General features: G+C 44.3%; 1 protein-coding gene across 13 annotated transcripts in view; it reads right to left on the bottom strand.

Annotated features, from left to right (window-relative positions):
- PITPNM2 (phosphatidylinositol transfer protein membrane associated 2) overlaps nucleotides 1-17,190 on the bottom strand; it is a 128,687-nt gene that overhangs the window by 61,194 nt on the left and 50,303 nt on the right. For all 13 annotated transcript variants that reach the window (XM_064675125.1, XM_064675128.1, XM_064675127.1 and 10 more), the window contains one exon: nucleotides 3,191-3,364. In XM_064675125.1, coding sequence (XP_064531195.1) covers nucleotides 3,191-3,268 — 78 coding nt within the window. In that variant the 5' untranslated portion in view covers nucleotides 3,269-3,364. The remainder of the gene's footprint in view (nucleotides 1-3,190; nucleotides 3,365-17,190) is intronic.

A 17,190-nucleotide genomic window follows, 5' to 3' on the forward strand; every position in this document is an offset into this window, starting at 1 on the left:
GTTCAGATCTGCTAGGCTTCAAGCAAGTCAAGGGTACATTAAGCCCTTGCTGTAATGTAAAATTAATTTATTTAGGGAAGAATTTAAGTGCTGCTTAAAGTACTGAAACCACTGACTGTAGATAATATTTCAGAAGCCAGCAGAAAGCAACTTATGAGACTTTTTGCTCTCTCGCCTCAAATTTAAAAAAAAAAATCAAATTAAAAAGTAAAAGAGCAAGCCACTCACCTCAGTTTTCACAGCTTTATACACCAGCCTGGAGAATTGAGGTATAAGAGGAATTACAGAGCAACATGGGCACACACACGATGATTTATTGCACGTCTCGCCTGCCCAGTGGCGCAGAGAACCGAGAGAGATGCCGGGTTATCCACCACACAATTTTAGTTCTCCCATCCAGTAAACACAGCAAATATGAGTACAGCCTGTTCCCATTTAATGCAAGGATCCTTTGCTACTTGGGCATGATGCTGCTTACATCAAATCTGGTGGAAATTTTTGTTAAGACTTCTAAGAAGAAGGAGGGACTGTTCTCTCATGAAAGGAGATGATGGACCCTTCTACTGCAAAGCAAAACCCTCCATGAAAATGCCTTTGAAAAGTGAGCACAGCTTGAGTGTCAACATCCCTGCCCACATGGCTTTGAGGCACCACTTCCACCAAAAGGGCTCAGGTGAAAAAGGCCTTTTGGAAAACTTCCAATTGGACAATGCTGAAATCTGGGAAAATTTATACCTGGACCAAAAAAACTAGGGAGTTTTATACCAAGTGGTTTGGAGTTTAGTAGGAATTTTACTCATGAGCTCAAAGTTAAACAAGTGATCAACCTCAAGTATGTGCTTGAGGCTCCCCAAAACCCTTGAGGAATAACTGTGGCATCTTTTACACTGCTGGAGAAGTGCTTCTTCCAGGACCTGGCTGCCTGGTGTCTCCAGCAATAACATCCCCATACTGCACACAACAAACGTCTTTGAAATGAACCTTTTGCTTTTAGGAATTGCTCCTCTCCCCAGGAAATACCTTAAATCATTCTGTTCTATATTTCAGCCAAAGATTTCTAAGAAATGCCTCTTCACTGCTGTTTTATACTGATATTTCAGCTTGTTCCTCTAAGGGGGTTCAACAAGCAGACCTTCCTTCTCCTGTGGCCCCTTCTGGCGTTTCAGAGGGAAAATAAAAAGACAGACACGAAGCACTTTCTCATTCTCTGAAGAGGAAGCCACGCTCCCCACTGCTCCCTCCCCAGTGCCTGTCTCAGAGACAAACCCTCCACTTTTAAATCACACTGAAGAAAAAGGACATTCAACATCCTGGTCTAGGAAAAGCTCCGATTGAAACCAGCAGGAATCTTTCCACCAATTTCAGGAACAACTGAAGCAAATTGCTACCAAACTCCAAACTCTACCTTAAGTGGACTTTCTGGTTTTGTTATTGCTTTTTGTTTCTTTCAAATCTGAATTGAAATTAGTATTCTCCAGGAAAAGCACAGCTAACTTTTCCTCTTGTACTACTTGTACGAGTAACACAGTAAAGTCACTTGCTTGTCATGCACTTCTCCAGCTCCACTGTACCTTGGGCTCCAGGCACTGTTTCCAGCTCAGCTCCCTGCTCCAGGTAAGTGGGAGGAGATCAGAGACCTGACTTGCACCAGCTGTTGCACCTGATCTAAAACCAAACCTTATTTTGCTGCTTATCAATGCAGTAGAAAATCAGAGCAGGGCCGGATGGCAATTTGGAGCTGTAGTTTCTCAAGTGGTTTCCTGGGCTGGTGAACTTCCCCTTGCATGAAACCTTAATGGCTTATCATGTCCTTTTGACATTCAGATATGGCCAAAATCACTGTCAAGTAACAGAGCAGAACCCAGTGTTCTGCTGTAATGAAATAAAAATAAGCAATTTAACTCCTGAAATCAAAAAGCAAATTCATCACCCTGACCAAGTCCTCCACATCCCAGGAGGCCCCAGAGACACTCCCCAGTTAAGGATTCATCCTCTGTTAAATCAGGTGGGCGGCTCCTCCCTAATCAAATCCCTTTCCCCTCGCTCCACTGCTCCTGACAAGTTCTGCACAGCCAATACTCTGCTGCCATCCACCAGCTCTGCATTCAAAGCAGCAGAGCCAGATTAGGAAGACAAAGTTGTTAACAAATTAATTACAACGATATTCAAAGCAGCTACAGCATCAGGAAGAGGTACAGAAAAATGCAGCCACCTAAGAAAAGTGTTTACTTGCTTATGCCAACATTAAACATTTAGGTTAAACACACAAAGACAAAATATTTGTGTCAGAAAAAGGAATTTGACCATTATTACCAGAAAACACACAACACGCATCGTTGTAACAGTCAAGTCCAAGTGCATGAATTCTTAAGGAACACAGTTGGATGGCTGAGAGAGAAATGGGGGAGTTGTGCTTTTGCTTTGGGGTCTACTTTTTTCCTTAACTCATTTCAGGTTTTAAAGCCAAAGCAGATTTTTTTTAGCATTGCATTGACAAGTAGAGTTCTCCTGCAAACTCAATATTAGATGTGTTCTTTGCTGGATGAGCAGAATTAAATTTTATTTAAAGTGTGGGACAATGAAATAGCACTTCAGATTCATTTCCTTTTAAAACTGCTCCTGGTTGGATTTCAAACACTGGGAGAATATGGGCACAGAGGATTTCAGTTACAAAACCCCAACATTTTAATTAACTGCTTTATTGAAGAGAGGGAACTCAACAAAAATTCCCATCAGTATTCAGAAGCCTGTTAAAAATAATCTACATTTTATGCCTAAACTGATTAGTATCTGTTTCACGGTGGTATGTAAGCACAGAAATATTACATCTAGATTTTTCCCACACTACATTCAAAATTAAGCCTTTGGTTTACTCTCCCAAATCTATATTAGACTGTTCCTTCCCAAGAAAAGAACACAATCCTTCGGTTTGCAGCTGGAATTGGCAAGACCAGTAACCACAGCCCACCTGGGAAGCCGTGGCTGCTTCCACAGGTCGGTCAAACAAAGGTTCTCTAATTTAAGAGGAAGCAAGTCATAAACTGAAGTTCGTGACTTTCCCTACTTCTCCTTTGCAAGCACACAGCAAACCTCAAATTTAAAATAAGGAATTCTCCAGCAAGACTCCCCCATTCCACACGTGTCCCCATTCCAGCCTCCACTCCCCTGCATGGCCCCAAATGTCACTGACCTGTATCATGTACAGCTGGGCGATCCGATATTCCTCCACACTCATGGGAAGAGGGATCCGATATTCCTTTATGAGCATTTTGGATACAAAAATCTTTTGCCCGCTCAGAAACACAATCCAGAAGCTTTTAGTAAAGGCTCCCTAAATAATGGCAAGGAAATGCATCGAGGATCCCTGAAACAGAGAAAGGGGATATAAAAGGAGAGAAGTGTTTATTTTCCATTCTTAGTGCAGAATATCCTCTTAGAAAAAAAAAAAAAAAACAAAAAACAAAAAACCAAAACAACAGACAAACATTAATTTTTGTAATAGCTCTGAGCTTACTAGCAGAGAGAAGAATCCCTGGAGTGCTACTGGACCCTTGGTATCAAATTAAACAGAATCTTTGAGAAGAATTTTGATTTGCTTCAGGGGATACCATCAAAGCTATTACCCTCCTGACCTTTGCCACTGCATCACTCAGACTTTCATATGCAGCAGCATCTCCACGGAAGAGATGTGACAAAAGCTCCAAATGAATAGCCAGACCTTCTGCTGCCAGACAACAAAGTCTCTCTCCAGTGTCAGCAACACACCAGAGATGCATCCACTCAAAGGCATCAGGTTTTATCCTCTAGATTCATTTAGCAGCAAGAAAAGGCAATAATTAGACTTGCTCAGCCCTCAGTAGCACTATAACGAAGGAAGTCATTTGGATTCTAACAATAAAGACATCAGAAATGTACTTTTCTTCCCTGCTTTACTCTGAATTACTGTCTTGGTAGGATCCCTTCTCTTGCACCTCTAAACCCAGGCAAGATCCTCCTGCCGCTGGTGTCAACGCCAGGCTCATTTTTACATTCCCACTGCATGAGAATACAGTCAAACTGCAACACAAAATAATCCCATCACACCCCACCTCGAGGCAATTTAACAAAATTATTGCTGAACAATTCAGGGAATACAGCATTTACTACACCACAGAGCAAAGCAGGATATTTTCAAATATTTTCAAGACTCTCTATGGGCTGTGGATAAAGACAATAACATCATGTAAGAAACTGGGGGGGGGGGGGTGTGGAAAGGATGACTGGTGAGGAAAAGAGGACACCAGAAGCAAAAAGTGTCTGTTATCAGGCCCAGTCAGCCTCAGCAGGATCTGGTGACCACTCACAGCACACAAAGCATTTGCTTGGTTCCTTCTCATCACCAAAATCCACCTTTCCGCTGTGCCTGCTTAGTGGAAGTCTTCAGATAGAGCTCCTGAAGAAAAACCAGCCCCAAACTCTACAGCTGGTGAAAAAACCCAACAGAATAAACCCAACCAATTGATCCAGTGGATTAAACTGTGATGTGGGAACCAGGAAACCACACCAATATCAACAGCCCTTAGTGCCAGTCAGTGTTTGCACAACACTTCACCAACCTTTTACGAGGTTTAGAGAGGTTAAAACACATGCCCATGGTCACAGGGCAACTGGGGACAAACCCCAGTGTTTGTAACCCAGGTTTACTGCAACATCTCCCTGGTGGGGACACGTGGGGACACTGCCCACAGCATCCCAGCCAAGGCTTTCCTGACCCAGGGCTGTGCCACGGTGCTCCCAGCTCGCTTCCCTTTGATTGCCACAGTTCTAATTTGGCACTAAAGCAAATCCATCCCGGACTGACTCTTCTGGTGCTGCGTCATCTAAACAATTTATTCTCAAATTCTATTCTCTGTTGCATTTCAGTGCTGTCAGAGCAATTTGCGCATGTGGAGGGGGGCACAAAAAACTCCTTGCCATGGTGAATCCTGAAGAGAATAATTCTGGGAAGACTGTGCTTCCCAACATTGCTGTGCCTATGTGCATCCACACGCACGTGCAGGATTTCCTCCATCAAACTAATCCTCCAGAACAGGTGGAGATAATCTCATTAAGTGGGTTTTAATTAGTGTCATGGCAAAGAACAACAGTTACCACCAGAGGAGGGATATAAAGCACCAGATCTGCAATGGGACAACAAAAGAATCCCAACTTTTTGAGCTAATGGCACTGGGAGACTCAGCTACACGTCTGGAGTAGTTTGTTATGCTTTAGAGATCTTTGAAAATTAGATTTAAAAGCTTCTCCCTCTGTTCCCCAAATGCTCTGAGAGTGATTCTGCTCCACCATCAGGACATCAGTCACATCTGCCTCTGCTGCTTGCTAAAACCAGGATATTTCTATCGATTGGAAGAGATGAATAAAACAAAAAATAGAACCTAAAAAGCAATAAAATGGCAGGAAACCAGTATCAAGATGGAAAAATTGTGTTTATAATGAAGTGCCAGTCAGGTAATAATTCAGATGGCTGAGAAACAGAAGGTTTATTTTATTACAGACTAAAAAGCCCAACATTTTGGCCCCAAGCAGGCACAGCAGCAGCCTCACAGTGCCCAGCGTGTCTGGTCACAGCAGTGGCTCCTGCTCAGCTTTTACAGGAGCTGAGGATTTGCTGGGATCTTCCCCTGCAGGTTTATTCCCTGTGGTTGATGATTAAAAGTAGAGTTTGGGCTCAGCCCCCAGGTCTCTGAGCAGCAGTAGGTCCTGATGATGTGCCCATTAGAAAGATCATGCTCCCAAAAACCTCCTCCAGCAGCCGCCCACTCCAGTGGCTTCAACCAGTCCCCCTGAAGCTGGGTGGAAAACAACTCTGGAAACACACTGAGCAAGGACAAAATCTCAATCTCAAATCAAGAGGGCCAGCAAGGAAAGCCTGGGAGCAGCAGCCTGACTCTAAGGGAAGCACAGAGAACAAACCTGACTTGTCTGGCTTTTAGTTAGACTGGTGAAAAAAAAAAAATTCAAAGTAAGTTTGCAGTTTGGGCTGCCTTTGAACTGAAAATAATACATCCTAACCCTTCCAAGAGCAGTGGAGTCCCGGTGGCAAACCAGGAAAGACAAACACAGGTTATCACCAGGTTCAGCCTGGGGGAACACCATTCCAAGTGGGACAGAAGTGACAAAATCACCCTGAGGGCAGCAGCCTCCTTCCAAACTCTTGGGACTTCACACACAACCAAAGTTCACCAAGGCCAAACAAAACACATAAGTTTGTCTGCAGACATGACAGAGAAAAGAGAAAGCCCTTATGGAAGTCAGGGAGCCACCACAGCTTGGGAAGACGGGTGTCAAAACACCAGCTGTGTCCCTGGCACTTCCCCACAGCCAGGACATTGCTCCGAGCAGCCAGAGGTGTTGGAGATGCCCCACGTGCTGGGATTAGCAAGCAGCCAGTGTTTCACCACTGCATTTTGGCTGCCCAGCTGCAGGACTTTCCATGGGTTTGCCAAACAACTGGGACCAGTGGCATCCAGAGGCTGTTTGCAAACCTCAGCCTGCAGGCAGCTTCCCAGCAAGAGGAAAACAGCGGTGACGCAGGACATTTCCAGACTGGCTGCTATTCCTGCTATAGCCAAGTGGCACATTTGTACAGCCTGTTATTCAATTTATACCCAGAGCTGTAGTAACTGTGAGAACCAGGCACATAATTTTATACCTCAATTATTTTAAAATCAGGTTCTCAAAGCATCATAATTAGGCTGCAGAGTCAATATCCTGCTGCGATGAGTCAGGTCCACCTCGGAGCCATTGCTCCAGGCTGTCTGAAGGCTCAGCACAGCCTACTGCATTTACTGCCAATTTTAACAGTTTACCTCTCAACAACAAACTTCCTGAAAAAGGGCCCTTGGTTTAAAAGCAGGGGAGGACTATCAGGATCTGCAGAAGCTGAACAGATCAAGAGACCCAGCAGAATCTCTCAATTTAGCCCATGAACTTGGTGTTCACTTTGGGAGCATCAGGGCAGCCTCCCTGGTACTAAAGGAGGGAGCAGAGGACTGATGACAACTGACAGCTTGTAATTAAGGAGTAAGAATCAGTGGTTAAACTGTGCTCCTGGAGTGCTGGAGGCCAAACCCCAGCCAGGCTTCCCAGGCTGGCCCTGAGGGGATGGAAACTGAGTATGACAGCAGAAATCCCAGCTCCAGGGCAGGAGAACCACTCCTAGTGTGGGTTCAGGCTACAAAAGGGCTGTTACAGCTCTCCTAACTGTCACCTCAATGACTAATTTTTGACCAGCTCACATTTTCAGTGCTCAGCTTGCTGAGCACAGGCTTTTCAGGGCTGCAGTGAGGAGCAGGAACCCCCCCATGCCATGGCTGTCATAGCCCATTTTCTACAGAGAGGAAAAAGCCTGAAACGCAGAGAGCAACTATAATGAGCTTCTTCCAGTCTCATGCAGGAGGTTCATTTTACACTATTATAAAGTTAAATTAAAACCCATTATGGAGGGTCACACAGCAGCCAGGAGCAGAGGCAGGTACCAACCTCAGGTTCTGATCACACACTGCCTGCAGAAGTTGAGAAAAATCTCCCAGATGAAAGAATGAACTCCTGAGCTCAATACCCTTGACTCAGCTATTGAACAATTTTCCTGGTAATACTGTCCCATAACTGAGAAACGAAAGATAATTAACAACCAACCATAAGAAAACCAAGCCAAACACTTAGTGGCAAAAGGATGAGCAAAGGCATTACCTGGAGACCTCACCTACCTCCCTAAAGACCTTCCTTAGGTTCTCAACATCACCTTTATCCCCCAAGAAGATGCCTCCTTTAAGAAAGGGATATCAAAGAGATGTTAGCTCTTGGTCCCAAGTGTATCAAACACTTGGACTTTGGGAAGCAACACAAGGCTTAGAAACCCAGCCACCTTCCCTCTCCTGCAGAGTTCCCTGGAGGAGGATGCAGTGCCCTCCTACGACTGGAAGCACTGCATCCATACTGCATTTGCATTTATTTATGCCTTTAGAGGCAGCAGCATAAATGTGAAACAGATTTCTGGGGCCCAAGTCAGCAGTTTTTAACAGCAGCCTCACCTCTCACACCGTGATTAATGCGGCAGTTTCGCTCCTGGCCCAGAGCAGTTTGGCTCAGCTTTATCTACCCACAGTAGCTCTGCTGCAAAGACCATTTCCTTTATCTGCCACTCGTATCCCGCGTGTCCACAGCATCCCTGCCTCTCAGGAGTCTTTCATCAGTATCTACAGAACATGGCTGTCAAACCCTGCTCAGCCCTTACTCCACCACACGCAGCCTGTGATCCGTCACATGGACCCATAACTGTCCTGCCCGTGTCCCGCTGCCATCTCATTGGGAAGGACCACAGGACACAGAGGAACTACAGATTGCACAGTATCACAAACGGACCACAACTGCCTCCATGAATCCCTCACGAATGACCACCAAAGAGAAAACACAGTTTATGAGGGTTTTCCAAGATGCATAGCAAGTGCTCGTATTTTACCATCCCCTTCTCTCCCCTCTTCTCCCAGCCCTGCCAAAGTGATCTCTCCAGTGGGGTTGTTTTAAGCCATGTTTACATTGAAAGGTTAAAAAGCCCCAACATTTCTATTTAGTAGCTTTGTGGCCATCGTTATTTGCCATGACACTCATCACTACACTCAAAACTGTCTCACACACACAAGCACGTGCGATAAACTGATGAGACAGAAGAGCTTTTTGGAATTAGCTGTTCTTAGTTTTCATAGTGTGGGTCATACCTACTAACTGACAGCTAAGCAGATTTAAAAACTCATCAGGCCTTGGGAAAAAAAAATAGATCAAAAGTTAAATCTCCTTAAAAGTGCACAGTTCACACGCTCACAGCTCCAAGGCCACTGTGTCAGTAAGTGACGTTCAGTGCAGTCGTAGATCCTAATCACACATCTCATCTGCCACAGCTCCTTCAGAGAGACATTTTCATGCAGATGCTTACACAGCTGAGTTTCATGACTGAGCTTAGATCCCATCTGACAGTGAATCAGCAGCTAATGAACATGTGCCCACATCACAAAACCCCAACAGTCCTCCCAGCGCCACAGCAGCTGGAGCTGGGGAGCTCCCCGTGCCTGCTTCCATGGGCTGGCCACTGTCACACAGCCAGGGAAAAGGGAAGAGAAAAGCACAACATATGTGGAAATCAGCCCTCCTCAGGTGTAAAGCTCAGGGCAAGCTCCAAAGCTCTCAAAGGCACTGCGAGGGGCTGAGGATAAATACTGCTTGGTGAGACAGGGCGAACAAGTCACATTTACAGTATTCGGTCTTTTTTCCATTATTAGATACAATTTGACGTCACTTATAGAATTTAAGAGCTCATTGTAAAGCAGACATTTATTCCAAGTGAAGGATGGAAGCAGTCCAAATGCAATACAGCGACACTGGAGCTATTAAATCTTGTTATAGTTCACTGGGCAGCCAAACAGTGGCTCGAAGCAACCTGAGGGAGAGGGGAGGGGGGGAAGTAACACCACAGTAAAGCGTGCACACACCCACCACCTTCTCTCCTTAAATATTCTAGGATACTGTAACTGTTTCTTTGTACTTTCCATTGTTCTTACTCCTTTAACTCGGAGAGGAAAACTTGACTGCCTGCCTTCTGCGTTGTAAGTGATGCTGTGCAAAGCCAGCCAAGCCCTTTCCACGCACACACCAAGGGGATCAGGTGAAGTCCATCAGCTGAACTTTGGCTGGAAAATTAACATTTCAAGTCCTGCCATGCCTGGAGGTTACACAGTAATGAACTAATAAAGAAGCCATTAAAAGAACTAATAAGCACACTCAAGTCACAGATGAGTTCGGAGGGAAAGACAAACCAGCCTTTAATCCTTTTGCTGTACTGGGGATAAAGATGAATATTAAAAAGCACCTGACATGAAAGGTTAAACATTTTCAAGTTGTCTGCATGAAGAGAGCAGCCATAAACCCCAAAGTCCCGTGGCCTCACTGCAGAGCCAGAAGAGCTAAAGCAGCTGTGCTTTTAAAGGGGTTGCTCTTAGTCCAAGTCTCTCAGCATCACACCCTGAAGACAAGCAACAATTACACACACACATATAAATATAGATGTGTAATGTATATATATAGACAAATATATATAAGCATATATATATATATACGCACAGGGAAACAAAAATAAAAGCAGCACTGAATGTGGTGAGTGCAGCGTGTTGGCTGAAAACAGACTGAAAATTGCTGGCAGCTCATTAAATTACTGTAAAGAAAAATCTATGCAATGCCACAGGCAAGAGCATGGTCAGGATTTTCCTTTTGCTGGTGACACGTCCTTTAGCTGAAAGGCCACTGTCACGCAGGAGCAGGGAGGTGGGAGGCTGGCCAAATTTAAAAAACAAAATAAACACATCTTATTTCCAAGGTAGCCTCCCTGGGAGGTTACTGCATTTACACTTCACAGCTCTGGGTGCTACAATCCCTCTTCCTGATGGAACTCAGAAGAGAGGGAGCAGAAGGGAGCTTGGTGCAGTTCCCACAGGTTGGGCAAGGCTTCACTTCTATCAAGTAGTAAAATGCCAACAACAAATCCAATCAGGCTCTTAATGTCCATGTCTAGACCGCCTCTGTTCTTTCTTTCTCTCTGTGAGCTGCTGCACTGGAAATTACACTTTTTTATTACAATGGCAAGAGCAGAAAGTCATGAAAACTCCCACTCCTTCATCTTGCCAGTCACTAAGCATGAAAATAAGAAATTGAGCTGGTGACCAGCTCACCCAAAGGGTCCCCAGGTACCCAGCAGAGCACAAATCCTGCCCAGACCCATAAGACAAATGGCCTTACAGCTAAAAATCATCAGGAAACAGGACTATCTATCTTTTAAAAAAGAAAACATTATGAATGAAGAAAACCACTTCAAGCTGCAGAAACAAGGAATGTCTCCGGATTGTTTACAGACATAAAAGGCTTTTGCTGTCTAACCTCAGTTATCCTCACTACAGTTCAAGCCCCTCCCTTGTGCTGAGCTCAGGAGAGCCAGTAAATGGTTCATTAACTATGTTCTTCCCCAGTTCCTCGTTTTCATGTTCAAAGACACATGTGATGCCTCTTTTCCCTGTCTGTCTACAACCCTCCTCCCTTCAATCCACATGTGTAAGACTGGTGTGAGCCACAGCATTCCTGAGCAATGAGCAGGATAACTTCAAGTCTTTCCTCTGACTCCTGTTCACACCCCTCTGCACGATATTTGCCAACAGCAGAAGGCAGTTGGGGCCACTCAGTCCTAAACCCATTGCAGCTGTAATCTCACCTCCCACAGAATGGCAACCACTCAACTCATTCCCCATTTTATAGCTTAATCATGGCCCTTTACACTCATCTTTTCCAACTTACAGCCCATTTCAGACTATTTCTTGAGGTTAATTTGAATTTTTATCTCCAAATACTCACAGATCCACTAAACTTGCTTTTGAGCCACAAAAATGCAATTTTAGGATTTGAGTCGAGATTGGACAGACCCTGGATTGCTTCCTCAGTAACTCCCTACTCAAACTGAAAAGGACATCAACAGCTACTCCACTTTTTCAGTAGTTACAGTCCTGGCAGAAATAACATTTGATTACCTCGCTTCTGCAAATACCATGTGGAAAAGGAAACGAGCATTCGAAGCTGCTTTAAGAAAGACAATTTCACCAAGGAAAACACTGTGATTGCAAAGGCAGTGTCATAGCACCATAATACTTCACACTGGTTTCATTAGGCTGAGATTTGCCTTGCCTAAGGGCAAAGTAGGGATGGAGAAAATAAGTCCTACTCCATCAGAAGAAACTTGGAATGACACCTAAAATTCTTACATGGGAAGCGAGACAGACACGGCAGTGAGGGCCATGAAAAATGGTGCAATTGAGAGGCCATTTTGCACAAGAGCAGTAAATGTTTAATGTCTCTGTTGCGTCTTTCATCCATAACACCAACAGATTAACAAGGTTTCTGTGGCTTTGGAGTTTTGATCTTGGAAATAATTACAGTAAATATTTCATAAGCTCCTTTGAAAGTTTTGTTTCTTTTTTAATAAAGAAAAAAGAATCGCTCACCGCTCTCCGACTGCAGCAGGGTAATAAAAGTGCACAGCTAATCAATAACCACTTTCTGTTCATTATTCAGCACATTTTGGGCTGGGGTTATTTCTTCCCCTCTGCCATTTCACATCCCACATACAGAGCGATGGTGCGTTTTTAAACCATCAGATATTACAGTTTTTGCAAATTATCCTTTATGTTAACCACAACATGGAGCATCCAGCCTCTAAATACCACCTACATCATTTAGAGGGTTCCAGGGTGTTTTCAGCTGAGCCAGCCAAGGCAGAGGAGGCCAAAGTGAATGACATGCCAGATCAGTTCTGTTTCTTCCTTAGTCTGGGTAACAAATTGCTGTGCAATTTTTAAGAAGTGCCTTTTTAAGAAGTCTAAAGAAGGGTAAAGTTTTTGTTTCAAGTCACTTGGACACTCCCAGCTCCAGGCTCCTCCCTGGGGAGCTGGTGCTGCTGCTGCAGCACTGGAGTCACAGCTGCACATCCTCAACACTCAGGACCTTTGCACATGCTGCCAAACCAGGTGCAATGGCCACCTCAGGCAATGAGAGACTCCCAGGGATACTACCAATGTTACCCACATCCCCAATTCTCACCTCCTCTGGGAAGCCCCAACACATTCACTCCTCACTCCCCCCCACCCAAAGGACACACTGTGATCACTTAAAGTACAACTGAAGCTGGAAACTGAATCAAAGACTTGGGAAGTTTGAGAAAGGCACACGGATGAATCCATCAGACTACTCTCACTTTCCACAAGCATAAGCAGAGGAAAAGCAGCCACCACAAGAGACAGTTCTCCCTTGAAGAAAATCAAACCCTTAAGATGAGAGTGGAATCAAATGGAAATCTGCCTGAGACATCAAAGCGCCCACTGTCACCCCCCAAATCCCATAAAACCTTGATTTATTAGTTTAGCTAGAGACTTGGAAAAAACTCACTATTTATTGGTGCCTTTGTTTTTTCTTTTAAATAACCAAGTTTTCATGGCAAAGAAATGGGAGTGGACAGTCTGTTACACACACACACAGTGCAGGAGGCAAAGTGAACAGCTAGACACAGGCTGGAGTCATAAAAGACAAAATATAGGATGCCCTGCCACATGGTATTGGAAGCAAAAAGAAGAGTCAAATTATATCTATACCTTCAATGCAAAAACCCCGGGAATGAAGTTTTCAAAGCATCCACAACAGATACCTGCAAAGCATTTAAAGTGCTACAAAAAAACCCAAGCACACACACTTGGTTTCAGCTTCTTGCTACTTTTTTTCTTTTTTAATCACCTCTTCGATTCCTTCTCAGAATGTACCAACCACCTTCTGTACCACCCCAGCCATCCATCTTTGGAATTCCCACAAATCAGAGAAGAAACCTCAGGGACCTCAAGGCAGAGGACACCTGGAGCGAAGTCAATCCTAATAAAACACCTGGGTGCTGAGACAGGCTGGAGGAGGCTGATTACAGAGCCCACAGTGCCACTGTCACTCCCAGAGGGAACCTCCTGCCCCTCTGGATATTTAACTTCTGTTCAAGCTTTCCTGAACACAAAGTGTGGCGTGTTTCTACATAATATTTCTAAACCCTTCTCTAGATTAAACTCGGGGCCAGCTGTGCCCTCTTGCATTTGTTTGGTTTTCTTGACGTGCAATTTAATTATTTCCAACATTTTGCAGACTCAGTGTGAAACAAAGATGTGATAGAACGGGGAAAGGAAATGGCACCTTGGAAGGAACACGAACTCCCCCAGCCAGCCTGGACACCCCCAGCTGAACAAACACAACTCCCACCAGGGCAGGCTCCAAAAAAAGTAGGAATAAATGATGAATTCGCCACAAGCCAAGGACAGGAGCAGAGCCTAAGAGAGAAATGCAGGTACTGGCAAGAAAAGAGGAAGCAGCACTATCTGAGTCACCCAGCCTGAGCAAGCACAGAAACCCAGGAGCAGGAGAGCCTGGCTGGGCACTCCTTGCAGCAGCTCCCAGTGCTTGAGAGATGCACTAAAGCTCTGCCCCGGCCTCAGGGACAACCATCATTATCCCTCATTTGGGGGAAATTAAGATACAGAGAAAAAAATTATCTGGTCCAACATCCAAGAGAGAATCAGTGACAGAGCAGATTCAAGAGGTTCTAAGCCCAACTTTTGCCACTAAATACTTTTTTTTGCAAATAGAGGAAGGAGTGGAGTAGCTCAAGTAAATTCAGTTGCCCTGATAACTAACTAGCCCCATTCTGCAAGAAAAAGATGTGAAATTTCTTTTTTCCTCTTACCAACTACCTTTCAGGCTATCAGTAATTTCTGCAGAAAATAAAATAACTCCCGAAAATACCGAATTTCTCCGAGAGCCCAGAGGTTCTCTGCACAAATCCCACCCCACCTCCTGTTGCTCACAGACAAACCCTTTTCCTGCTGGAAAGCACCTGGAAGCTTCAAGAACTTTTCTGTTTTTTTGAAGTCTGGGTAGATCCAGGTTTGATTGATGCAGTAAATTGAATAAAGACTGGCTGGCAGAACTGTCACCATGCGTGGCTTCAAGACACTCCATGGCTACAACCAAACATTCACCCCTCCCTCTTCTAGAAGGGCTACAGATCTTCTGTTTCTACAGCTGACAAGAAATTACTCAAGATCAAAAGATGCTCAAACCCTCACAACGGTATCCTCCAAATCTCATGGAAATAATCCTTGCTGGGGATAACATTCTTAGCTGTAATTACATTGTGCTCTGAACCCAATATTTGCATTAATATCTTGGGAATCTTAAACCAAACTCACTTTTCAGCTGTCAAATTCACAAGACAAAAGTGAAACAGAACCTTTGGCCTTTTATTCTGATCCATTTTGCTCCAGAACCCCTCCCACAGCCTCTCCCACTGCCACTGGTTTCAGAGAGCCATGATTTGGCTTCACTCAGACTCCTCTCCAGGAAACAATTCTCTTTTCTACAGAAAATTTCTGGATGTAACAAACCATTTAACAGCCAGAGTACATATTGTGGTTTCAGCCCAACAAGGCAAGCAGAGAGCTTTCCCAAGGGCAGATTTCTCATCTTCCTTGAGGACTCGTGGTTTTATTCCTCAAATTAAATCAGATTTCAACTGCCTTCTCCAACTACAAATTCAACTTTACAAGTAAATAAGGGTGTCGTGAAACACACGCCATGTCATTCTGCACATATGGGTCAAAAGAAAGCAATTTAATGTAAATCAAAACAAAAGAAACAAAATCTGTTTCCTGACGCTCTGAGGCCTGTTCAAATAAACTTTTTTCCTCCATTCCCCAACAAATACCCGAATTGTTTTGAGGGTGTTCTTTTTTGAAGTGTCCCTTATAAGAAACTGTTTAAAAAGAAAGTTCACAAAGGGTTGTGGCACCACATTTTTATTTCATTCAATGCACCATAGGATGGAAACCTTGTTCCAGCCTGGCACCAGCTGAGGGAGCAAAGCCCAGAGCAGAGAGTGTCAAACTCCATCAGTTCAGATTTCAGGGACTGAGTGGAGCAGTTCCCTGGCCTGGCTTTCCAGTTCTCGTTATGGCCTGGCCAGTTGTTTCACACCTTGGGAATTCCTCCATGGCCACTGATCCAGCTCTCCCTGTCAGCTGCTGGGTGCCAGGAGCTCTGCACAGCCCCACATGCCCTTTGTTAAAGGGCATTACAGCTGTATTTATATCTGACATAAATCTGCTTTGTAAACAGTGACCTGATTCAGGACCGGGACTTTCTTAGACGGCCACAAGGACACGTGTCTGATGGCCCTGACCCACAGCACCAGACCTGCCTGACCACCAGAGGAGATGCTGCTCTCAAAGCCTCTGCAAATGGCAGGTGGAAAGTGAAAACCACCAAAAGCTGGAGGTTTTGGCATGTCCACAAAATCCAACAGTGCCTTGCAGACAGAGGAGCCAAAGGGCTCCAACATTTCAACTTGATCACAACATGGCATGAAGAAAAGGAGAATTAGTCTGGGCAATAAAAGTTACCTGCAGTCTACAAGCAAAGCAAGTGTCTGAGGGACAGCAAAGTTTGGATAGTTTAGTCCAAAATTCCCTGCAAATTCTGGCTCAAAGTCAAAACAATCAGTAGCTGAACCGAAAATAATATCCAAGTTCTCACTCTGCAGGCACCAGAGCCTGTTTTCTCATCTCATTTCTATTCTTCTATTTGCTGCCAATTCAAAGCACGAGGACAAAAAAAAAAAAAAAAAAGAAAAAAAAAATCAGCCAATTAGACTTGTTCTTAGAAGTATTAAGCCCTTCTATATGAAGTTAGTGCTATCCACTGAGCCCATAAATTGCTGCTAAAGTACATAGGAAGCAGTCATGACATAACCCCAATTAATTCTGAACCAGGTCACTACAGTCTAAGAAGTGTTTTTGAAAATGTTAATTAATTTCTAAAAGAATGTATTAGAGGGGGTTCTCAATTAAAAGAAGACTTTGAGGAGACAAGCTAGAGGAGGATTGTCCATTTTATTAAAACAGCAATTTAACAGCTATTCAATATGTAATAACTTCTCATTAAAAATCAACCCTCCCCCTTTTCCAGCAGATTAGCCACCCATTTGTCAGACACAATACAGCTTCATTAGCCTAAAACTTCAATTTCTGCCCTTCAACAGATTTGCTTTTATTTTGCTTCTGTCAGTAAGCAAAAATCCTGACTGACAGCAAAGTCCAGAAATCAATAACACAAATAGGGCCTTGGTATTTTGATGCAGCATTCCCAGCAATTCCAGCTGTGACAGCACATTCAGCCAACTGCTGCCAGGAGCCAGGTAGGAAACCCTGGGATCTACTTGAGCAAGGCTGCCCAAACACAAGGCCCAAACAAGCATCCATGAGCTGTACCTTGTCTGGAGCAGCCCCAAATTGTGCCTTTTTTCTACCCCAGGACTACCAAGCAGCACCTGGATATCACTCCAAGGACTACCTGGCCCACCTGGAAGTGCAGGGTGTTGTTGAAAAGATGATATAAAGCAATTTCCAGTACTGGTTCCCAGTACAATCTTGAGTTTTCAGTTTAAGCTTTGTCATCACACATGTAAGACACAGGTAGACACGTTGTTCTGGATGGAGATGTTCAACCTGTGCTGAGGCTCCACAGACCTGACCAGGA

The sequence above is a fragment of the Pseudopipra pipra genome, chromosome 18 (genome assembly GCF_036250125.1).
Source record: "Pseudopipra pipra isolate bDixPip1 chromosome 18, bDixPip1.hap1, whole genome shotgun sequence".
NCBI lineage: Eukaryota > Metazoa > Chordata > Aves > Passeriformes > Pipridae > Pseudopipra > Pseudopipra pipra.